Below are 25,099 nucleotides of genomic sequence, written 5' to 3'. Positions count from 1 at the left end.
AAGTTTATTAAACTTTATTTTTACTATTTTCTACACTGTAGAATAATAGTGAAGACATCAAAACTATGAAATAACACATGGAATCATGTAGTAAAAAATAAATAAAGTGTTAAACAAATCTAAATATATTTTATAGTTGAGATTTTTCAAAGTAGCCACCCTTTGCCTTGATGACAGCTTTGCACACGCTTGTCATTCTCTCAACCAGCTTCATGAGATAGTCACCTGGAATGCATTTCAATTAACAGGTGTGCCTGGAATTTCTTTCTACTACATGGTTCCACATGTGTTATTTCATAGTTTTGATGTCTTCACTATTATTCTACAATGTAGAAAATAGTCTAAATAAATAAAAACCCTTGAATGAGTAGTTGTGTCCAAACTTTTGACTAGTACTGTATATATTTAGCAAGGGTTCATATCCAATACCAGTCCCTGTCAGTACTGTAAGAGTGTCTGTAATGTACCTGCAGTCCTTCTCCAGACTTTTAGACTCATCGGTGCAGTAGAAGAACTTGCCCTTGAACAGCTGCACAGCGATCACAGCGAAGATGAACATGAAGAGCATGTAGACAATGAGGATGTTGAGCACATTCTTCAGAGAGTTGACCACGCAGTCAAACACAGCCTGAAGGGGAAGACAAACACACACAATCACTCAAACTCACATTGACATGCATGTAAACACCCGGCCACGCACGCACACACACACACACACACACACACACACACACACACACACACACACGCACACACGCACACACACACGCACACGCACATGCGCATGCACGCACACGCACACACACACAAGCATGCACATACAGTCCCTTCACAGCACTCTGTTGATCAGTTTGCTGTTTGATGACTCGGTTTGCGGTTTGATGTCACGGCAGGTATGCAATCTGCCCAATGAATATGTATCAGCTGGGGGATGAATAAGACAGTAACTCACAGAGCTGCTCTGCGACGTAAGGTATTTCCACCAACCTGTCACAAATGCCACTGTCCAAGTATCTAACTGTATGTGAGTGGTTAGCTCTGGTCAGGGCATTATGTGCAGCTTGCTGATGCTGAGCCTTCAGCACTGAGCCTTCAGCATCCGCAAACGGCACGTATTGCCCTGGACCAGAGCTAGAGAGTAGTGGGCTTATCTCCCTGCCAACACTAATCAATCTCAATCATCTCAAACACCAATCAATTCAATTCATAGGATTTGCTGCGGTCTTTGGTCCAATCCATGACCTTTGTCTGATCAACTACCTTTCCACATATCAATTACTTTGGTCTAGTCTGGTTCAGACAATATCAGAGCTGGAGCCCGGGGTCCTGATGAGAGTGAGACGGATTTGCATTTTTCTCATTTGTCACATAAAAACAGTCGCCGGGTGGGTGATGATAAACTGGTATATGAAGATAGACACTGGGGATATCAGTCATGACATCACGCCATCCTCTCCCATTAACTCATCTCTCATACAATCACCTGCGAGTTCGGGAACCCACTGTCTGCCGCTGCAGCGTTTGTGTGAGCGTGTGCGTGTTTGTGGGTGTGTGCAACGTGTCAACCGTTCATGGAAGCTGCTTCTCTGCTCTGTCAGAGAGGAGGTGACGGGTGGCAGATGTAGTCACCTTGAGCTTGGGCAGTCGTTTAATGGTCTTCAGGGGCCTCAGGACTCGCAGCACCCTGAGTGACTTGATGGTGTTGATGTCCTTGCCTTTAGTTCCTCTGCACAGAGCAAGACCACAGTTAGTGAACGAAGAAGAACATTCTGCTGTGGACCACAGGCTCTCACCACTGCCTTACCTTCTGTTCTGTCGCACACACAGCAGGCGCACACACACACACACACACACACACACGCACACACATACAATATTTTGTAATATCTCTCTCTTCACTCATTCTCTTTAAGGCACACGTATCAAATGTCCTTCCATCCCTGCAGGTTGTAGTGAGGTATACTCAGTGGTTAGTAGAGTACAGTAGAGTACAGTACAGTACAGTACAGTACAGTACAGTACAGTAGAGTACAGTAGAGTACAGTAGAGTACAGTAGAGTTAGTAAAATACATGCATGTGAGTAAATGGCTTATTCTACAGAAACATACTGTACCTAGCAACACAGGGTAGGACAGTAAATCACATTTCACGAGCAATTCAAAGGGTTTCTATACAGGGAACAATCACATAACAGGACGAAGTACTAAGATCCACTATCCACTGGTATTTCTGTGGAATAACACAGACATACACCGTTGTAGAAAAAGACACAAAGAAACAAGTCCTAATCAGGGACACGCTTCTTTGCAGGAACCAGTGCTGTCCTAGCCATTGGAGCTGTCCTAGTCATTGGAGCTGTCCTAGCCATTGGAGCTGTCCTAGTCATTGGAGCTGTCCTAGCCATTGGAGCTGTCCTAGCCATTGGAGCTGTCCTAGTCATTGGAGCTGTCCTAGCCATTGGAGCTGTCCTAGTCATTGGAGCTGTCCTAGCCATTGGAGCTGTCCTAGCCATTGGAGCTGTCCTAGCCATTGGAGCTGTCCTAGCCATTGGAGCTGTCCTAGCCATTGGAGCTGTCCTAGTCATTGGAGCTGTCCTAGTCATTGGAGCTGTCCTAGTCATTGGAGCTGTCCTAGCCATTGGAGCTGTCCTAGTCATTGGAGCTGTCCTAGCCATTGGAGCTGTCCTAGTCATTGGAGCTGTCCTAGTCATTGGAGCTGTCCTAGCCATTGGAGCTGTCCTAGCCATTGGAGCTGTCCTAGCCATTGGAGCTGTCCTAGCCATTGGAGCTGTCCTAGCCATTGGAGCTGTCCTAGCCATTGGAGCTGTCCTAGTCATTGGAGCTGTCCTAGTCATTGGAGCTGTCCTAGCCATTGGAGCTGTGCTTGCTACAGTGGCGGGTTAAACAGCAATGATTTAGAACCTGTTAGCGACAATACACCGTACTGTCCTCAGGAGCCAGAAGGACATTGGTCAATGACAGTGAATGTGGAGTCAATACAGTAATCTACCGACACATTGGCCGTGTCTGAAATCTGTCTTGACTACTACTTACTAAAACTACATACTGTGTACTAATCGTTCAACACACTATTTAAAATGTACTGTTTAGTAAAAATGTATGCAGCAGTGTGTGTCCGGTCACAACTCCTCAGCAGGTTGATAAGCCCTTGGGCTCTGCACTCATCTGTAGAGAGCTCTCTAGGGTCCATCTCTCCCCCCTAATTCCCTTTCCCTCTCCTCTCTCTCCGCTCACACGGGCAGAAATCAGAAAAGTCCTCTTTGACCATCTATATGGATGAGACTGGAGATTCTAAATTCAAATAAGGCCCAGACAGCCAACGAGGGGGGGGGGGGGCTATTCCACTATACAGTTTGGAATCATGACCTGAGATACATACACACCTCACACCTTTGAATAAATCACACACTGACATCAGTGGGAAGATTGGCAGATCAGCTGGAGCTACACATGCACATATCTCAAGTGAGGACCGAGGCCATAATGGATTAGTCTATTTGAACTCCGTGGACACAACATACCCCAGTAAAGAGAAGAAAAACAGAAGCATGGTTCCCCACAGATTGGGTGTGTTGACTTTTTCTTATCCAATGGGAGCTTTAGGTTTAATACACTGGCATGCAACAGTCATGCTCTGAAGACCTGGTTGCCCTGGCATGCAATCTGGTAAGTCAACCCCCGCTAGCATCAGTCCAGGGTCTCAACACGTCTAGATGGCGAGTGAACCGCACCCCAATAGCGTTCAGAAGAGCCGTGGGCTGAAAGGATGGATGTGTGTGTGTTCACATCAAAGTAGCTCAGATCATCCCTGATTATCCTCGGTCACCGTGACTACAGCGTTCTCAGCTGCCCCTTTGCGAAAGAGAGCGCGCAGCAGTTCCTGTTTACGGATGGGGGTATCTGTCTTCCAATCATCTGCCTCTCAGTGGGTATTATTCCCAACCTTCTGCTCTTTCTGTTGTTTCCACCCAAGGCCAAACAAGAAGGGGAAACAAAATTCACCCTCCCTGATCAGCCCTTTTCACTAATTATTTCGCTATTTATGATGATGCTGATGAGGTAAGGATGTTTGTATGTGAAATGTGACTTTCTGATGACACCGTTTGTTAATATTGACTTGATTTACTGTAATTCTTGGGTATGTTGGCATTGTAGAACCGTTCTTTACTTTATCATGTCGGCAAACAATGGCAACAAGAGACGGGGTGTAATATGATTAGTGATTGTCTTCTGAAAGCTATTGGGAAGAGTCTTGGTTCACTGAGAGGGTAAGAGGGGGGGACGGGTATCCTGCCCAGTGCAGGACAGAGAGTGAGAGCATTGGAACGCGATCGGGGAGGTTGATGGGGAATGTTTTGGGAGGATGGGGCTTTGGGGTCAGGGGTCAATAAGAGAGAGTGTTGGTCCCCACCTGGCCACGCTTTGTTGGGATCTGATGAAGAGAAACAATAATAAACAGAACACACACAAACACGTCACAAAGCCACATAGAACAAATGGAAAGCACAGAAGAAATTATGGCTGCTTCATGAAGACAAAGAAAAAGGCAGAAATATACAGAAACACTAAGAAAAAGAAACACTTTAGGCCACTATAAGACAGTATTAATAACGCTGTTGAAGAGAGGAGGAGATATAGTGGCTGGAGCTAGTTAGCCTTAAGACTTAATACTGAACATTGAAACACATCAGTAGGAGACAAATAAGGACAAGCAAATGGAAGCATTTAAATCACTTCAAGTCAAGAGCAAAAAAAAGAAGAAACCTTCAGACTGATCTGAAAATGACAGCTGTAGGGGGTTATGGCTGTCTATCTTCTGTTTCTGACAAGAAGACCCTGGGTGCGTCCTAAATTAAACCATACATAGTGCACTACCTTTGAACAGAGCCATATGGGACCTTTTCAAAATAAGTGCACTATATAGGGAATAGGGTGCCATTTGGGATTTATTTATTTTTTCTGACAGGAGATTTTCCAGTGAGATGGCATCAAGGAAGAGAAGACATGACGTTCGACAAAAGACACATCTGAGAGTGCCATCTATCCCTCAGTCTGTCTGCCAGGGAAGTGAGCAGCTCAGAGATGGAGGCTAGGGAGAAAGTATATCATCCAGATAACCTCCCTATCAGCTACCCAGCATTCCACAGTACCAGGAGAGGAACACATATATAACATATTGAGCCAGTATTATGGGACAACAACTACCACACACACACACACACACACACACACACACACACACACACACACACACACACACACACACACACACACACACACACACACACACCACACACACACACACACACACACACACACACACACACACACACACACACACACACACACACACTTGGATGTATGAGCATATAGACAGCCATTCACACACACATACAGTGACTGCACACACATCTCAAACGCACCTACTGTTCCATGCAAAAATATCCTCTCAATGATGAGACCGTGTGAATTATAAATGGGAGAGTAAATCAATGAACATATGCAAATAAACAGAACAATATACAGTAATATAATGAATGTGAATCTATAGATATATAGGCTAGTTAAGCAAATGGACTGAGCAATGAGAGTGAGGCTGCTGGCTACAGTCATGCTACGCTACATACCTACAGTATACGCTGGACAGGCAGTGAAAGACAGACAGACAAGTAAACGGGCAAGAAAGGGACACGCAAGACAGGGACAAGCAAGAAAGCAGGCAATCACAAAGGCATTACCCCATGAAGCTCCTGAAAGCAATCCAAGCCACAAAAGAGAAAGACAGAGGGACAGTTTGAAAGAAAGGGGAAAGAGACAGAGTCAGCGACACAGAAAACCACAGAGGAACCCATCAAAACACAGTAGGCTACTGCCCGGAAAAAAAGAGAGAAGAGGCTAGAAGGATAGAGAAGTAAAACAACAGCAATACAGATGTGGTACAATTTGCTACTTCAGAGGTTATTACACATTAGCCCCATCGTGACACCACTGGGTGTAAAACAACTGAAGGAGCTGGCAGAGAAAACACCATTTCCTTTTACTCCAGAGACTCAGATGCCTGGTCGGCATGCTTGAAAAGACTGGTTTTCACCTTCCGATATTGTCTTTGTGTGCGGGTGTGCGCGCCTGTGTGTGTGTGTGTGTGTGTGTGTTACTTGCCATAGATGCACCTGATGACTTACCGTCTCAGTTCCCCAGGGAGGGAGAGAGGAACAACTGTACATTAGCACTATGAGGAACCCACGGTGCCCCTCTCCCCAGATCAACCTCACGCTCATTGCTCAAATCACACACCCGGTATTAGTACACAGATAGGAGGGGGTTATGATAGGCTAAGAGAAGAGACACAATAATCACAGCCAATGGAGTTTGGAGCCCCTGAGAGAGGTTGGCTTTGGAGAATGTTTGGGGGAATCTTTTGGGGCCTTGAGTGAGAGAGTTTAACACAGGCATGTTTGTTAATCAAATGGCCACCAGACTATTACATTGACCCCCCCCCCCCCCCACCTCCATTTGTTTTGTACACTGCTGCTACTTGCTGTTTATTATCTATGCATAGTCACTTCACCCTTACCTACATGTACAAATTACCTCGACTAACCTGTACCCCCGCACATTGACTCGGTGCCGGTACCCCCTGTATAAAGCCTCGTTATTGTTATTTTATTTTGTTACTTTTCATAGTTTTTTACTTTAGTTTATTTGGTAAATATTTTCTTAACTCTTCTTGAACTGTAAGTCAGCATTTCAGGGTAAAGTCTACACTTTTATTTGGCGCATGTGACAAATACAATTTGATTTGATTTGTAAGTGTGCCAGCAGGGGGAGCGCCAGCAGGGGGAGCGCCAGCAGGGGGAGCGCCAGCAGGGGGAGCGCCAGCAGGGGGAGCGCCAGCAGGGGGAGCGCCAGCAGGGGGAGCGCCAGCAGGGGGAGCCAGTGTGTGACTGTGAGGGGGGAATCTGTCGAGGTGGCACACTGTAGGGGAGAGGTGCTGTTGGCTGAAACAGGCCTTGAAACAGTAATAATACAGTAATTAATTTAAAAGGGCAATCGAGGATTGATCCATGCATTTTGGACGTTTACATTAATGATATATTCATTCTTGAATAATATAACTTCTAAATGTCTCATTAGCTTTTTTAAATGTTATTATTATAAATAAATAAAAATGTACCCCTTTTTTCTCCCCAATTTCATTGTATCCAATTGGTAGTAGTTACAGTCTTGTCTCATCTCTGCAACTCCCGTATGGACTCGGGAGAGGCGAAGGTCAAGAGCCATGCGTCCTCCAAAACACAATCCAACCAAGCCGCACTGCTTCTTGACACAACGCACATCCAACCCGGAAGCCAGCCGCACCAACGTGTCGGAGGAAACACCGTACACCTGGAGACCGTGTCAATGTGCACTGCGCCCGGCCCGCCACAGGACTCGCTAGTACGCGATGAGACAAGGATATCCCTGCTGGCCAAACCCTCCTTAACCCAGACGATGCTGGGCCAATTGTGCACCGCCCCATGGGCCTCCCGGTCGCGGCCGGCTGCGACAGAGCCTGGGCTCGAACCCAGAATTCTCTGGTGGTACCGCTAGCACTGCGATGTAGTACCTTGGACCACTGCGCCACCCGTCTCATGAGCTTTATTCAACTGTCTTACCCATAATCCACAATATCAACTTGTTTTACTCGATTGTTTGTAAACAATCCAATTGTTAACAACCACTGTATAGTTCTAAAACAGTCCTCGCATCCATGTTTCCGATCTTCGAATTTGAGAGAGGTTACATTTCTCCTGCCCCCGCCCCTCAGCTGTTTACCAAAACAAATGGTGAGGTGACTGAAGTTGTTGGTTTTCGGAATCACAGATTGCCACTTTAAGCCCTTCTACAGCTGCCAGAGGAACATGCAGTACGTCAAAGTGTGTACTTACGAGCAGGCGAACGCCACCAGAGCTCCACTGACCACGATAAAGTCCAGGATGTTCCACAGGTCGCGGAAGTAAGAACCAGGATGGAGGAGTAGTCCCAGGTCTATCATCTACACACAGAGTTGCAGACGATCGAATATACGGGGAAGACGATCCACATTAAACTACTAGTACTAACAGTTTGCAATCTCACCCTCTGAAACAGTATAAGTGTCCAAGGGATGAACGTTACTATTTCAGTAAAGAGCCCTGCTATTGGATGTAGTACTTAAAAAGGAACCAGATATCTCCCTTCCAACTTGAGGCAGCGTTGCAGTGCAGTTATTTCTGAGCTGCAACCTACGAGATGCACCTCTGTGTGTTTTATTCAAACTGAGGAAACTGTCCAATGTCCATTGGCAACACATTCCCCGGCATGACATTGACCTCTCACCTTAATCACCATCTCAAAGGTGAACACTCCCGTGAAGACGTAGTCCAGGTATTTGAGCACCTGCAAGAGGACATATGACGGTGAGACACGATTGAACCGTCTGTCAGAAGTCACACAGCCTGTCTTCTTTACCCTTCCCCAAAACACAAATGTGCAAGTGAACAGCAAACCTTGTTTCAGAAAACAAAATAAAGCAAGACCTCACGGCACAACACCGCTCCCCCATGTGACCTGCTTGTTGTGTGTATGTACTGTGGCACGTATGTGGAGCTGATAGACGCATACACACGCACACTACATGTTCATGTTCTGAAATGTATGTCAACTGTAAAATATTTGGTCTGTAATGTCTTTTTCGTTACGTGTCAGACCCCTGTAAGACTAGCTGTCGCCATTGGCAACGACTAATGTGAATCCTAATAAATCAAAATCAAAAAAGCAGGCAATAGCCTTAGCAGCACTCAGCTCATGTTTATTCCAGCTGAGCCCTTCACCAAAATGCTAATAAGTTATGCCTGTCTTTTTGAAGACCCAAATGAACTCAAAAATACTTTGCAGAAATACTGTGCACTCTCACACAGTATAACTGTCAGGTGATATTAACAGAAATTCTAGAAGCTTCTGTCAGCTCAATCAGGCCTAATGAATCAGCTAGTCAGTCAGTTAGTCAGTCAGTCGGAATGAGGACCAGAGGGGGTTGTGGGATTTGGAGGCACAATTTAAGTCCAAAATCCTTTAGCGCTAGTAGGGACTGCCCCTCAGGCCTCTGTACTTGTAAAGGACCCAAAAACCCAGCAGCCCAGTGTGTGTGTGTGTGTGTGTGTGTGTGTGTGTGTGTGTGTGTGTGTACTTGCAGGACTCACGTTATTGCGTGGTGCATTGGCCTGCACAGGGTCTTCAGCAGCCAGGGCTATGCTGCTCATGGTGATGACCGACAGGATACACATCTCAAAGTAACGCAGGTTCACCACGTAGTGGCACAGCCGACGCACCCTGAACAGCAAAGCACAGGTCATCTCGCTGAGTTCACTCAACCCTCCCAAAACGCTAACAGAACACTGAGTTGGACTCAATACAGTAATGCAGAAAATGTCTTACTGCCTTTATAGGTAGAACTATCACTGTTATACTGCACACATATGGGCAAGATAAATTAGAGCCAGCAGGTTCGATGTCTCTGGCCCTGACTTACGGGTTGGTCTGACCGAACACAAACATAGAGCTGTAGGGTAGAATGTGTTTGGGGCCGTTCTTCAGCTCCTCCTCATCCTCCTCTAAGTTCTTCTTCTCCTCGTTCAGGGGGAGGCTCTCGCAGTCTATGTTATTCACTATCAGATAGAGAGAGAGAGAGAGAGAGATATTGACTTAAGTGTTTCCCCTGCAGCCCATGCCTGACATACTGACGGGGTACTGTCGGAGGTACAGACTGAGGTACAGACTGAGGTACAGACTGAGGTACAGACTGAGGTACAGACTGAGGTACTGGCTGAGGTGCAGACTGAGGTACTGGATGGGGTACTGACTGGGGTACTGATTGAGGTACTGACTGAGGTACTGACTGAGGTACAGACTGGAATACTGATGGGGTACTGACGGAGTACTGACGATGGCACTGACTGACTGAGGTACAGACTGGAATACTGACGGGGTACTGTCGGAGGTACAGACTGAGGTACAGACTGGGATACTGACTGGGATACAGACTGGGGTACAGACTGAGGTACAGACTGGAATACAGGCGGGGTACTGACAGGGTACTGACGGGGGTACTGACTGTGGTACTGACTGAGGTAGTGACTGGGGTACAGGCTGGAATACTGATGGGGATACTGACGGGGATACTGACGGGGGTACTGACGGGGGTACTGACGGGGATACTGACGGGGGTACTGACGGGGGTACTGACGGGGATACTGACGGGGTACTGACGGGGTACTGACGGGGATACTGACGGGGGTACTGACGGGGATACTGACGGGGATACTGACGGGGATACTGACGGGGATACTGATCGGGATACTGACGGGGGTACTGACGGGGGTACTGACGGGGGTACTGACGGGGATACTGACGGGGGTACTGACGGGGGTACTGATGGGGGTACTGACGGGGACACTGACGGGGATACTGCCGGGGATACTGACGGGGATACTGACGGGGGTACTGACGGGGGTACTGACGGGGATACTGACGGGGGTACTGACGGGGGTACTGACGGGGGTACTGACGGGGACACTGACGGGGATACTGCCGGGGATACTGACGGGGATACTGACGGGGGTACTGACGGGGATACTGATGGGGATACTGACGGGGGTACTGACGGGGATACTGACGGGGATACTGATCGGGATACTGATCGGGATACTGACGGGGATACTGACGGGGATACTGACGGGGATACTGACGGGGGTACTGACGGGGATACTGACTGGGGTACTGACGGGGGTACTGACGGGGATACTGACGGGGGTACTGACGGGGGTACTGACGGGGGTACTGACGGGGGTACTGATGGGGATACTGACGGGGATACTGACGGGGGTACTGACGGGGATACTGACATGAGTACTGATCGGGATACTGGGGGGGTACTGACAGGGTACTGACGGGGGTACCGACTAGGGTACTGACGGGGGTACCGACTAGGGTACTGACTGAGGTAGTGACTGGGGTACAGGCTGGAATACTGACTGGATTACTGACGGGGATACTGACGGGGATACTGACGGGGATACTGACGGGGTACTGACGGGGGTACTGACGGGGGTACTGACGGGGGTACTGACGGGGGTACTGACGGGGATACTGATGGGGATACTGACGGGGGTACTGACGGGGATACTGACGGGGATACTGACGGGGATACTGACGGGGATACTGACGGGGGTACTGACGGGGATACTGACATGAGTACTGATCGGGATACTGGGGGGGTACTGACAGGGTACTGACGGGGGTACCGACTAGGGTACTGACCGGGGTACCGACTAGGGTACTGACTGAGGTAGTGACTGGGGTACAGGCTGGAATACTGACTGGATTACTGACGGGGATACTGACGGGGATACTGACGGGGATACTGACGGGGTACTGACGGGGGTACTGACGGGGGTACTGACTGGGATACTGATGGGGGTACTGACGGGGGTACTGACGGGGGTACTGATGGGGATACTGACGGGGATACTGACGGGGGTACTGACGGGGATACTGACATGAGTACTGATCGGGATACTGGGGGGGTACTGACGGGGATACTGACGGGGGTACTGACGGGGGTACTGACGGGGGTACTGACGGGGGTACTGATGGGGATACTGACGGGGATACTGATGGGGGTACTGACGGGGATACTGACATGAGTACTGATCGGGATACTGGGGGGGTACTGACAGGGTACTGACGGGGGTACCGACTAGGGTACTGACGGGGGTACCGACTAGGGTACTGACTGAGGTAGTGACTGGGGTACAGGCTGGAATACTGACTGGATTACTGACGGGGATACTGACGGGGATACTGACGGGCATACTGACGGGGATACTGACGGGGGTACTGACGGGGGTACTGACGGGGATACTGATGGGGATACTGACGGGGGTACTGACGGAGATACTGACGGGGATACTGACGGGGATACTGACGGGGATACTGACGGGGGTACTGACGGGGATACTGACATGAGTACTGATCGGGATACTGGGGGGGTACTGACAGGGTACTGACGGGGGTACCGACTAGGGTACTGACCGGGGTACCGACTAGGGTACTGACTGAGGTAGTGACTGGGGTACAGGCTGGAATACTGACTGGATTACTGACGGGGATACTGACGGGGATACTGACGGGGGTACTGACGGGGATACTGACGGGGTACTGACGGGGATACTGATCGGGATACTGACGGGGATACTGACGGGGATACTGATCGGGATACTGACGGGGGTACTGACGGGGGTACTGACGGGGGTACTGACGGGGATACTGACGGGGATACTGACGGGGGTACTGACGGGGATACTGACGGGGGTACTGACGGGGATACTGACGGGGGTACTGACGGGGATACTGACGGGGATACTGACGGGGATACTGACGGGGATACTGATCGGGATACTGACGGGGATACTGACGGGGATACTGACGGGGATACTGACGGGGGTACTGACGGGGATACTGACGGGGGTACTGACGGGGGTACTGACGGGGATACTGACGGGGGTACTGACGGGGATACTGACGGGGATACTGACGGGGGTACTGACGGGGGTACTGACGGGGGTACTGACGGGGACACTGACGGGGGTACTGACGCGGATACTGACGGGGGTACTGACGGGGATACTGACGGGGGTACTGATTGGGATACTGACGGGGGTACTGACTAGGGTACTGACGGGGATACTGACGGGGATACTGACGGGGATACTGACGGGGATACTGATCGGGATACTGACGGGGATACTGACGGGGATACTGACGGGGGTACTGACGGGGATACTGACGGGGATACTGACGGGGATACTGACGGGGGTACTGACGGGGATACTGACGGGGGTCCTGACGGGGGTACAGACTGGAGTACAGATTGAGATACTGACTGGGGTACTGACTGGGTATGATGGTTGTCTCTCTGGGCGGGGCAGTGATGGTGACAGGGATGTGGACAGTGTTGCTGTTGAGGCCTGCCTGGCTGACTCTGTGGCTGTTCTTCTGGTTGTCTGCATCCTCTTGCTTCTCTCCGGCCTGCAGACCTGCAGGAGGCTGCACAGGGCTGGTGGCCAGGCTCTCCCCTTGAGCGTCCAGTGAAGCTCTGTGGTGACGACATGACAATAGTAAAAAGAGGACACTAAAGCACATTGAGAATGCGCTGGTCACTCACCTGTGTCCCTGGTCCCAGTCTCCATCTCTCTTTCCATTCTCTCTGCACTCCTCTCCATCCAGAGTTGACTGGGCCCTGACCATGCGGGAGCGGTATCTCCTCCTCTCTCCGTTCCCCTCTCCGTTCCCCTCCTTGTGACCCCGGCCCTTCCTCTCCACTCTGGCCCCGTTAGCCAGGGCCCCGTTTCCCTCTCGGGGCTGTCTGTGGGAGTGGTGGTGGCGGTGCTCCCTCTCCTCCCCCCCTCCGTTCACCCCTTCTTCCGGGGATCCAGCCTGGTGATGGTGCCTGTGGCCCTGGCCCCCCTCTCGACTATGGCTCCTCTCCACCTTTCCTTCTTTGGGCCGGGGCCCGTCTGGGTGGCAGTGGTCCCTACTGCGGCTGTGGTGGGTGTGATGCCTGCTCTCCCCATTCTCCCCGTTCCTCTCCCGGTGACGGTGGTGCTTGCGGAGTTGTGGACCGTAGGGGTCTCCTCCCTCTTGCTGGGGGTCTGCTCCATCTCTGTCCTCCTTGGGGGGTCGTGGTTTGTCCCCATTGCCTGGCTCCACCACTAGGGGGCGGTCGTTGTGGGTCTTCATATCGGGGCGCAGGTGGAGGGCGGAGGAGACACGCAGGCGTTCCTCTGGGTCCAGCTCGTTGAACAGAGCCTCTGAGCTGGCCCTCAAGTTGTTTTGACGCAGCTGGTTGGTGCGCTGCTCCCACACTGACATAATCTTATTGGCTCTCTGCTGCTCCTTACTGCAGGGTGGATGGACAGGGAAGGGGAGGGAAACCTGTCATTTGTGAAGTTTAAACATGCTCACCCAAACCCTCGACAGGTGCACAATGGGCTGCATCTGAAATGACATCCTAAGCCTTATATAGTGCACTACTTTTGGCCAGAGCCCTGGTCAAATGTAGTCGACTTTGGAATACTGTGCCATTTGGAATGCAGGCCATGGCCATGTCTGAGGGACCACGGTTACCATAGTGATGCTTTTCTGTGAGGCCTAACAGGCATGTGAGAACATGTGATGGGTTGCATGGGTGACGTCATTTTCTCCTTGCATATGCTTCCTGCTTTATCGATTCGTGTGAGTTACTACTATGGATGGAAACAGTTAAGGATGACAATTCTCAAGTATTGTGAGCAGCCAGTACTGACCTGCACAATGGTTCTGCAAGCTGTCATCTCCATCCCCTACCACCAGTCATCCAAAACGACCTCACATGTTGACTTTCTAGTTACTTTATTTCTCTGAAAGGTGAGCTATCTTGCCTGACAGACTGAAACACTTGAATACACACAGAGAACAGGAAAAATGGCTCTGGTTTTAAGTAACCTTAAAGGGATAATCCACTCAAAAACGTATATTTTGGTATTTGTTTCAGTAGTCCACTGTTGACACAGTCCCAAAACGTTCTGCATGTCAGCAATCAGGTTTTCAAGATTAACAACTTTAAAAATGCTAATTGTCACAGCCAGTGTGATACATTTTGCATCATATGATGCACAACTCATCATACCGGCTATATTTCTGCATGCTTGAATGGCAATAGCTTAGATACACATGAAAACCCCGGGAATCGATAGAACATCTTTTAGAGATGTCCATAAACAATATAACATTCAAAATGGGTGAAACTTTCCTTTAATACCAAGGCCAAAATCTAGTGGATTAGTGTGGAGATGGGAGAGGAATTATAGATTTCAAGTATCCCTTTGTGTTCCTTCTGTCATGGGATATGGTAACATCCATAGAATGTGGAATTTGAATACAAGAATGGACATGAACCTTGTTGTTAAGGATAAAAAAAGGGTTTTGGCAATGGAGTTGGTAAGCTGGTGGCCAACCAGTGCTGTGATAAGATATTGAGTAAAACAATGAATTAAAAGATGATCTGCCCAGTATGTTTGCTAGCTAGCTAGCCAACCAGTTTAGGTGGAATGATTCCAATCATTTTTCTAATTAACTGCCAATATCCCACAGCCAACATTCCATGCAAACAATGCAGTCAACCCACAGCCAAACACTGGTTGACACCAGTTGATTATAGACTTAGACAAGTTGTAAATGAATAAAGTACTGATATTGTATAATATTATAACACTCACAGCTTTAAAAGAAAACAAACATATCTATTTTAGAGGCTATTTACACATAGAACCTGTGTCAACTGTTTTTATAATTATTTGACAATTCTATTAGACAATTTGTGATATATCAGATGCCTTACTTAAGTAAGTAAAAGCGGAAGATGCATCCCCTGTGCCTCAACTGCCCTTTATTCCAATTCAACTGCTTTGGATTTCTCCCTGACCAAGATGGCTGCCATGTTCATGCCATTCAGGAACTTTGAGGGTTTATGACATAGCCCCTCTAGAAATCTAATAGGATATCTATAGTATTATCATGATATGAACAAATCATGATCCTAAGAAATAATTTCAATTATGCTTTCTTTCTACGTGTGTTTTTAGATGTGGTTGACTATATTCATCTGTGTGTACAGTATGAATGCACATGCAGACCTATGTATGTATGTATGACTAGTAAAGTTGCCCCCTTGGTGTCACCTGTACCTCAAGACTCGATGGGCGGGGGAGTAGATAAAACAGGCAAAAGTAAGTGTCATGTTGTTGGCCTGGGGGTAGGTTTATGACAGTCATAAATACCTCTTCCCCTCTTTTCCCTCTCTCTACCCTACTGATGTTACATTTGCAAAACCCTTGGTTAACATAGAGATTCTGGGAACATCAGAAGGTGGGGGGAAATGAACTATATTCTGGTAATCCGACCAATTGAACATATGCGGTGGAACTTAATGAATATGATGTCAGTTCGGTTGTCATCTGAGACATTCTCCTCAATGATAAGATGACAAACTCTACAGTGGAAAGTCTATACATCAGAGCTATTGGATTTACATGGAATTGTTGTTCAATTTAAATGTTTGAATAGGAAATTATTCGTGATGGGATGAAATGTGATTTTAGCTTCTAAAATGTGAGATTTGGGTTTTCATAAGTTTAGGGCTCTGCTCAATCAGTGCCCCGCCCCTGTGAAGGGACATGGGCTATAACACTTTTCAAACATGCCCTCCTCTCCCTTCCTATATAAAGCCTTGACGACAATATAACCTCCTGCTCCGAGGATCTGAGGACGGTGGTCCGATGTCAGAATGGTTCAGATAATAACTACAGAACGAAGCCAACATCAGCCTGAGCTTTGGTTGCGAATGGTATGAACTTTGAACTCTTATTCACTACAGAAGTGATGCCTCCTAGCCGTTGAGTTAGCAACACTAGCTGCAAACGCAGGTTAGGAAGGAACAGACAGAGTATCCCATCTACCACACAACGACGTACAACGTCAACGTATTCAATATACCAGCAGAGACATTCTTCAAAGGACAAAGGACTCGGTTGGGCAACACGGCCTTCCATCTACCACCAACCTACCGAAGCGCAGCTCAGAGTAAATATTTATTGCATTTTCCTTTTCCAAATTTAATTTAATTTAGAATGCATAAGATTTAGAATGCATAAGATTCTGTATTTACGATAGCACAGCTTCGCACTTTGTTCCTCAGTCTTCCCGCTCTTTCGCTCAAACCCAGCCCCTTTTCTTTTGTGTAACAAGCTGTCATATCTGTTCCGCCCGCTAGGGACGTTTTCCTTTATGACTTAATTTGTAATCAAGTTATGATTTAATTATGTGTATGTGTAATTCTGTGTGATTAGTTAGGTATTTACAAAATAAATAATTAAACCCAATTTTATATTGCTGATTCAACTTGTTAGCCAGGGTTCGTGCAGATAACCAAGAATTTACAACTTTCAGATGAGACTGAAATAAGATGACGATTAATATTGACTGCTATTGATGTAAAATATTACTAGGTCTTTAAGAGTTTATTCGGAAGATAACAGCTCTATAAATATTATTTCGTGGTGCCCCGACTCTCTAGTTAATTACATTTACATGATTAGGTCAATCAGGTAATATTAATTACGGAGAAATTATTTTATAGAATAGCATGCCGTATCAATTAATCCGGCATAGCCAAAGACACAACATACGCATAGTAAGACAGACAAACAAGCAACAGACAGACAGGCAAATAAAATATGCAAGTCATAAGCAAGTACAGTAAGAGAGACATATCGGTCACACACAGACTTGTTGGTGAAATATGTGCTCTTGTTATGAGAGGTAAATCACAGTGAACATGAAAAAAATACGCACACAAACACACACACAAACTCTCTCTCACACACACACACACACACACACACACACACACACACACACACACACACACACACACACACACACACACACACACACAGAGAGAGAGATAGAGACTAACACCATCAGCACCACACCACAACATTTAGACATAGGTGTTGTTACTAATTGGTAACAAATGATAACGAAGTGTCAGGTAAGGCTAAGTCAACAATTCAATCGTCTAGTATGGCAGACTACCACTTGGCTACTGTACTATATAGTTTGGCCCTCACTCATAGTGTGTTGAAAAAGAGAAACCGGGGCATAAAAAAACAGAAGCTGTAAAACTGCCAAAGTGCCTGGGGAATTGACTGAGCACAAGGACATTATATATTTATATAGAAATGATTCACTCTCAAGCTCAGGTTATACTCTCATCACTTCAGGCATCAACACAGCGCAGACGAAACCCGGCGCTATGCACAATTACATATCCAATATTCAGAAATACAAGCACACTTTTACACACATGCATTACACACATAAGCGTTTACATACACACGTGCATGCGCACGTACGCACATACACACTCTCTCTTTTGCCTTAACTTCAGCAAATATGACAAGTGTCATTATTTTAAATCTCACTCTATAGTGACAGCCACCAGTGAGCCACCAGTGGATTCTCCAGTTTCAAGCATATCTCAACACTGGGAGGAGTCATGGAGAGAGTGATGAATAGACGGATTGGGATGGCTAGGTGAAGCATGAGGCTAAAGGAGAGATGGAGAAGTGGATGGGGTGAGGAAGAGGGGGTGTCAGAATTGGAAGGAGTGGAAAGAAGAGAGAGGAGCAAGGCAAACTGGGGTAGCAGAGGGAGACAGGTTTGGGGGAGGAGATGGGGGAGGAGAAGAGGGGGGGGGGTGATAATATTTTAACAGAGAGCAAAAACTCACGGTGAATGTACGCTGGAGACGGACGAGCTGCGAGAGAGTACATCTCGATTTTGCTTTACAAAACTGCACATGCAGAAATAAAACAAAAAGACAAATAAAAGACAGGAAGGATAAGACAAGCCAAAAGGATGTGGTGGGGAGAGGTGGAAGTCAGTCAAACTCCTCCATAAAGTGTCTGTCTGTCCACCTGTCCCCTCCACGATCATAAAGGACTAGTCTAACAGAGCTACAACTACAGTAGTGGTTAACACTTCAGCAGTGGGAGTAGTGTACACTATACAGTATAGATAGTTTGTAGCCCTGTAATACTGTACATACTGCGGTCAAGCAACTACCAGGGGTGGAATAGAAGCAGATATTGTGGCAAATATTAAAAATAGATACTAAACCCCTTCACTGAAGTGTTACCAAAGACATCAAATTGAAAACATTCTGGAGAAAGTCAACGTAATGGGAGAAATGGCAAGTGGATTTACAAAGTTCAATAAACAATGGGTTTACAAAGCCTTTCAAGTGTTAGCGTGAATTTTTCAATCAAACAGACAATGGTCTTCGTTAAAAACGTCATGATTACATTTGTGAATAAAATATAATTATGGATTCACTTCATCAAGAGTAAAAATATTTGTAAAATTGCACATTTGTAAAATTACACATGCAGATATCTAAAATAAAACATTCTCTCAGAAATGGCCTGTATCAACACAGCTTTGAAATAGACTAACACATGAGCAACGTTAAGGTTTAATCATTCTACTTTACAAAAATCTAAATGAAGATAATGCAATCTGCTACAGAATGTAATCTGTTACAGCATGTAATCTGTTACAGTATGTTATCTGATACAGTATGTAGTCTGTTACAGTATGTAGTCTGTTACAGTATGTAATCTGATACTTAATGTAATCTGCTACAGTATATAATGGCAAATGCATCTTCAAAAGTAATCATCAGGATTTATACAGTAGGCTACTGTCAATCTAAATGTGCTTATTTATTAATATTCTCGGTATACCTAGAACTAAAATCTGGCTTAATTTGGTCAGATGCTCATCTGTCATTGAGAGGTAAATTATTCATTATTTTTAATGATTTGGTTTCTTAAACTAACCACCATTCTGACCTGGGCCCGTATCCACAATGTGCCTCCGAGTAGGAGTGCTGATCTAGGATCAGGTCCCTCCTATCCATATAATCTTATCCATTAGGATCTTAAAGACAAAACGGATCAGCATTCCTGCTCTGAGGGTCTGCATCAATACGTACCCTGGTCATTGTGGTCACAGTCAGGACACAGAGGCCATGTCATATCCATCTAATAAACCATGTGTCCCACCTGGGCTGAGACTGACATTACTGATGCCTGGTCATGTACAAACCAATGACTTATTGACTGTCAAAATGTTTTGTCAATATTCGTTATGTTGTCAATAGAGGGCCAAGCTCATCTCTCACCTAATGCATAATGGCATCCTTAATGCCTAGTGATGAATTAGTCCTAAAGCCTATACCAGTGGTGAGAGGGCATGGCTGTGTGGTTAGATACAATAACTAGGTTACAGGAGATTGTTGATGTTGACAGTGTTCTGACTGACTCCCTCAGACTCCAGTAGATGACTCAGTCATATCGATGTTCACTAAATGAGAGTGAAAGGCCGAGGAAACGAATGCTGATTGAAGATCAGTTTCAGATCAAGCATCCACTCCTGTCAATATCTAATTGGTGATGTATACGACATGGCACAAATAGGGAATAGGGTGCTAATTGAGACATTGTCTGTGTCACCTCTTCCACCTCAGTATGGGAGGAGGATAACAGAGCGGCTCCCGGTTCTGTAAGGCAATCATGGCCAACATTACAACGCAATTGGGGGGATATTGCCATAGACGGGGGAAAGAGAAGGATGGTAGTCAAAGCTCACACGTAGATAGAAACATATACACAGAAGTTTACAGTTGAGTCATTTAGGAGACACTTTGATCCAGAGCGACTTACAGGAGCAGTTAGGGTTAACAGACAGATTTTTCACCTAGTCGGCTCCGGGATTTGAACCAGCGATGTTACAGTTACTGACCCAGTGCTCTTTACCAATAGGCTACCTTCCGCCCATGTCAATCATGTAGTTAGGAGAATACACATGGACAGAGGCAATATCACAACAGAGCTACTTTGAGAGACAGTGTTCAGAACATCAACAGCACATTGACAAAGGGCAGAACAAGCTATATCTGATACTTCACAATAAAACGACAGGCTGATTTCAGAATGGGAGGGAACACGGAAGGAAGAGACCATGTTTGGAGAGCACAGGGGGGACTGGAACATTAGACTTACACAGCGATGGAGATGTTAGCTGCTGACACGGGGCTGACCTCCTTCACCTCCATGGCCTTCTGCAGGGCCAGCTTCTTATTGGCTTCTTCCTCCTGCTTCTCCTCATCCTGGACCAATAAACCAGAAGGGATGGGTAACCAAGGGTCATTTTATTCAGAAAAAAAACAGAAAAGGTTCCCAGGGTAGGACATGGTTCCTTGCGTTCCTCAGCCTTACCTTGGTGAGCTCCTGTGCATTGGCGAGGTTGTCGACGGCGATAGCCAAGAAGACGTTCAGGAGAGTGTCTGGTTGGAACTAAACTCAGGAAAATACTTGACACAACAGTAGTGGCTTTCACGGCTAAGCCATGGTACATTGCAACCAAACACTTTGACCATCAGCAACAGACTAGATGGCATGCCATTAAAAAGGGTTACAGTATCACTCAAACTCAGAATTCACTGGGGGAAACCTTCTAGGGGGGTCCGGGAGCATGCCCCCCCCCCCCCAGAAATAAATGTTCAAAATGTACAGCTCTCATTGCAGCACTTCTCTCCAGTGTTTTGACATGAGATATTTCTATTTCACTCTATAAATGCTTCATGCAGATGAAATCTCTGATATCCATGCAATGGCACGACTTAGGATCAGAGAGGATACAGTTTCCAAAGAGTGTGAGGACGATGAAGTAGACCGAGGAGAACATTCCCCGCCGCACGCCCCCCTGAGACTCAATGCCATGATACATTACAGCATTCCAATCCTCGCCAGTCAGAATCTGACGTTGATCATAGAGAGATGAAGAACACGCAAATTATTCATAACAAATTAACAAAACATTGAGTTAATACTGCAGCATCAACAATTCGGCCGTTAATGACTTTCAAAAGTCTAACACGGGCTAATAGAAAGATGAGTCATTTGGAGACAAAGAGTAGACCACTACATTCCACTAATTACAAGCTATCTTTGTTCAACACACAATTCTTTCAACTAGTCCAACATTCCAAAGGAAACAGCTCCAAAGTGAAAGTTGGGTAAATAAAAGGACAGAGGTAGAGACAGGGTGTACCTGGAAGACGGTGAGAATGGCCGCCGGGAAGGTATCGAAGTTGGTCGTCGGCGTCTCCTCTTCGAAATTAAACCTTGGAGAAAGAACAGTGAAACACATCAAGTCAAACTGAAGACATCTGGCTTGAGAGTTGACAGAGAGGACGTTCAGAATCAGATACATTGGCTTCCATCCAGGTTGGAGTGTAGTGACCCTAGTGGTCACAGCAGATGAAATGGGACAACAGAGCACAGCGCTGTATGTGAAACTCAAATCAAATAGGAATTTAATCAAGGCAATATCATCAAACAAACTGGGTCAATGTGTGGTTGTGTATAGAGCTATTATAATGACATTTGCAGTCATTGGATATGCTACACCAACCCTGAATTACTGAAAGTCTGCCAACTGACATCAACTGGCAGGCATACTCTTTGAAGTAAAACCTGCTCTAACTAATTCAACGCAACAACAGCTTTCCATTATGCCGTGTCTCAGTACACATACACACAGCTTCACAACATGTAAGCTTCACAACATGTTTTCTGTGCGTGGAAAGGATTCCATCAAAAATACCCACACATTACAACAACAGTCAAAGAGAAACGCTGCATTGAACAATGATTGATTTCCTTTACTTTCATTGTTTGAGTGGTTTCTTTATGGAGATGACAGGACAGTATTATGTGCACATATGTGCCCCCCAGTGCGAGGTTCCAAGGCTTCTGGTGAGGATTGGCCTATAGGAGATGGTTATGAAGGTTGTTTTATATGACAGTCATGAAGTAATAAAGAGCCATGGAACAACAGGAGACACAAGTCACCAGGGAGGGAGCCACACAAGTCACCAGGTGGGGAGCCACACAAGTCACCAGGGAGGGAGCCACACAAGTCACCAGGGAGAGAGTCACACAAGTACTAGGGAGGGAGCCACACAAGTCACCAGGGAGGGAGCCACACAAGTCACCAGGGAGGGAGCCACACAAGTCACCAGGGAGGGACTCACACAAGTCACCAGGGAGAGAGCCACACAAGTCACCAGGGAGGGAGCCACACAAGTCACCAGGGAGGGAGCCACACAAGTCACCAGGGAGGGAGCCACACAAGTCACCAGGGAGGGAGCCACACAAGTCATCAGGGAGGGAGCCACACAAGTCACCAGGGAGGGAGCCACACAAGTCACCAGGGAGGGAGCCACACAAGTCACCAGGGAGGGAGCCACACAAGTCACCAGGGAGGGAGCCACACAAGTAACCAGGGAGGGAGCCACACAAGTCACCAGGGAGGGAGCCACACAAGTCACCAGGGAGGGAGCCACACAAGTCACCAGGGAGGGAGCCACACAAGTCACCAGGGAGGGAGCCACACAAGTCACCAGGGAGGGAGCCACACAAGTCACCAGGTGGGGAGCCACACAAGTCACCAGGGAGGGAGCCACACAAGTCACCAGGGAGAGAGTCACACAAGTACTAGGGAGGGAGCCACACAAGTCACCAGGGAGGGAGCCACACAAGTCACCAGGGAGGGAGCCACACAAGTCACCAGGGAGGGACTCACACAAGTCACCAGGGAGAGAGCCACACAAGTCACCAGGGAGGGAGCCACACAAGTCACCAGGGAGGGAGCCACACAAGTCACCAGGGAGGGAGCCACACAAGTCACCAGGGAGGGAGCCACACAAGTCATCAGGGAGGGAGCCACACAAGTCACCAGGGAGGGAGCCACACAAGTCACCAGGGAGGGAGCCACACAAGTCACCAGGGAGGGAGCCACACAAGTCACCAGGGAGGGAGCCACACAAGTAACCAGGGAGGGAGCCACACAAGTCACCAGGGAGGGAGCCACACAAGTAACCAGGGAGGGAGCCACACAAGTCACCAGGGAGGGAGCCACACAAGTCACCAGGGAGGGAGCCACACAAGTCACCAGGGAGGGAGCCACACAAGTCACCAGGGAGGGAGCCACACAAGTCACCAGGGAGGGAGCCACACAAGTCACCAGGGAGGGAGCCACACAAGTCACCAGGGAGGGAGCCACACAAGTACTAGGGAGGGAGCCACACAAGTCACCAGGGCGGGAGCCACACAAGTCACCAGGGAGGGAGCCACACAAGTCACCAGGGAGGGAGCCACACAAGTACTAGGGAGGGAGCCACACAAGTCACCAGGACGGGAGTCACACAAGTCACCAGGGAGAGAGCCACACAAGTACTAGGGAGGGAGCCACACAAGTACTAGGGAGGGAGCCACACAAGTCACCAGGGCGGGAGCCACACAAGTCACCAGGGAGCGAGCCACACAAGTCACCAGGGAGGGAGCCACACAAGTACTAGGGAGGGAGCCACACAAGTCACCAGAGCGGGAGCCACACAAGTCACCAGGGAGGGAGCCACACAAGTCACCAGGGAGGGAGCCACACAAGTCACCAGGGAGGGAGCCACACAAGTACTAGGGAGGGAGCCACACAAGTCACCAGGGAGGGAGCCACACAAGTCACCAGGGAGGGAGCCACACAAGTACTAGGGAGAGAGCCACACAAGTCACCAGGGAGGGAGCCACACAAGTCACCAGGGAGGGAGCCACACAAGTACTAGGGAGGGAGCCACACAAGTCACCAGGACGGGAGCCACACAAGTCACCAGGGAGCGAGCCACACAAGTACTAGGGAGGGAGCCACACAAGTACTAGGGAGGGAGCCACACAAGTCACCAGGGCGGGAGCCACACAAGTCACCAGGGAGCGAGCCACACAAGTCACCAGGGAGGGAGCCACACAAGTACTAGGGAGGGAGCCACACAAGTCACCAGAGCGGGAGCCACACAAGTCACCAGGGAGGGAGCCACACAAGTCACCAGGGAGGGAGCCACACAAGTCACCAGGGAGGGAGCCACACAAGTACTAGGGAGGGAGCCACACAAGTCACCAGGGAGGGAGCCACACAAGTCACCAGGGAGGGAGCCACACAAGTACTAGGGAGGGAGCCACACAAGTCACCAGGGAGGGAGCCACAGAAGTCACCAGGGAGGGAGCCACACAAGTCACCAGGGAGGGAGCCACAGAAGTCACCAGGGAGGGAGCCACACAAGTCACCAGGGAGGGAGCCACACAAGTCACCAGGGAGGGAGCCACACAAGTACTAGGGAGGGAGCCACACAAGTACTAGGGAGGGAGCCACACAAGTCACCAGGGAGGGAGCCACACAAGTCACCAGGGAGGAAGCCACACAAGTCCACAGCTCCAACCTTCTCATCACTCCTGGTGTGACGCCTGAACTATCTCCATGGTATAGTGCAGAGAAACAGACA

At 48.0% G+C, this 25,099-nt stretch overlaps 1 protein-coding gene across 1 annotated transcript in view; it reads right to left on the bottom strand.

The window, feature by feature from the left end:
- The window catches only part of cacna1bb (calcium channel, voltage-dependent, N type, alpha 1B subunit, b), a 214,265-nt gene that overhangs the window by 46,061 nt on the left and 143,105 nt on the right, over positions 1-25,099 (bottom strand). The window contains exons 15-27 of the mRNA XM_036967489.1: positions 21,817-21,889; positions 21,405-21,522; positions 20,982-21,049; positions 20,766-20,872; positions 18,431-18,493; positions 13,265-13,999; positions 12,996-13,195; positions 9,572-9,707; positions 9,243-9,372; positions 8,380-8,439; positions 7,950-8,056; positions 1,630-1,726; positions 468-628 (exon numbers count right to left, since the gene is read on the bottom strand). Of these exons, the coding sequence (XP_036823384.1) occupies positions 468-628; positions 1,630-1,726; positions 7,950-8,056; positions 8,380-8,439; positions 9,243-9,372; positions 9,572-9,707; positions 12,996-13,195; positions 13,265-13,999; positions 18,431-18,493; positions 20,766-20,872; positions 20,982-21,049; positions 21,405-21,522; positions 21,817-21,889 (2,055 nt within the window). The remainder of the gene's footprint in view (positions 1-467; positions 629-1,629; positions 1,727-7,949; positions 8,057-8,379; positions 8,440-9,242; positions 9,373-9,571; positions 9,708-12,995; positions 13,196-13,264; positions 14,000-18,430; positions 18,494-20,765; positions 20,873-20,981; positions 21,050-21,404; positions 21,523-21,816; positions 21,890-25,099) is intronic.

The sequence above is a fragment of the Oncorhynchus mykiss genome, chromosome Y (assembly GCF_013265735.2).
Source record: "Oncorhynchus mykiss isolate Arlee chromosome Y, USDA_OmykA_1.1, whole genome shotgun sequence".
In the NCBI taxonomy this organism is placed as follows: Eukaryota; Metazoa; Chordata; class Actinopteri; order Salmoniformes; family Salmonidae; genus Oncorhynchus; species Oncorhynchus mykiss.
This window is presented reverse-complemented; position numbering and strand designations above follow the sequence as displayed.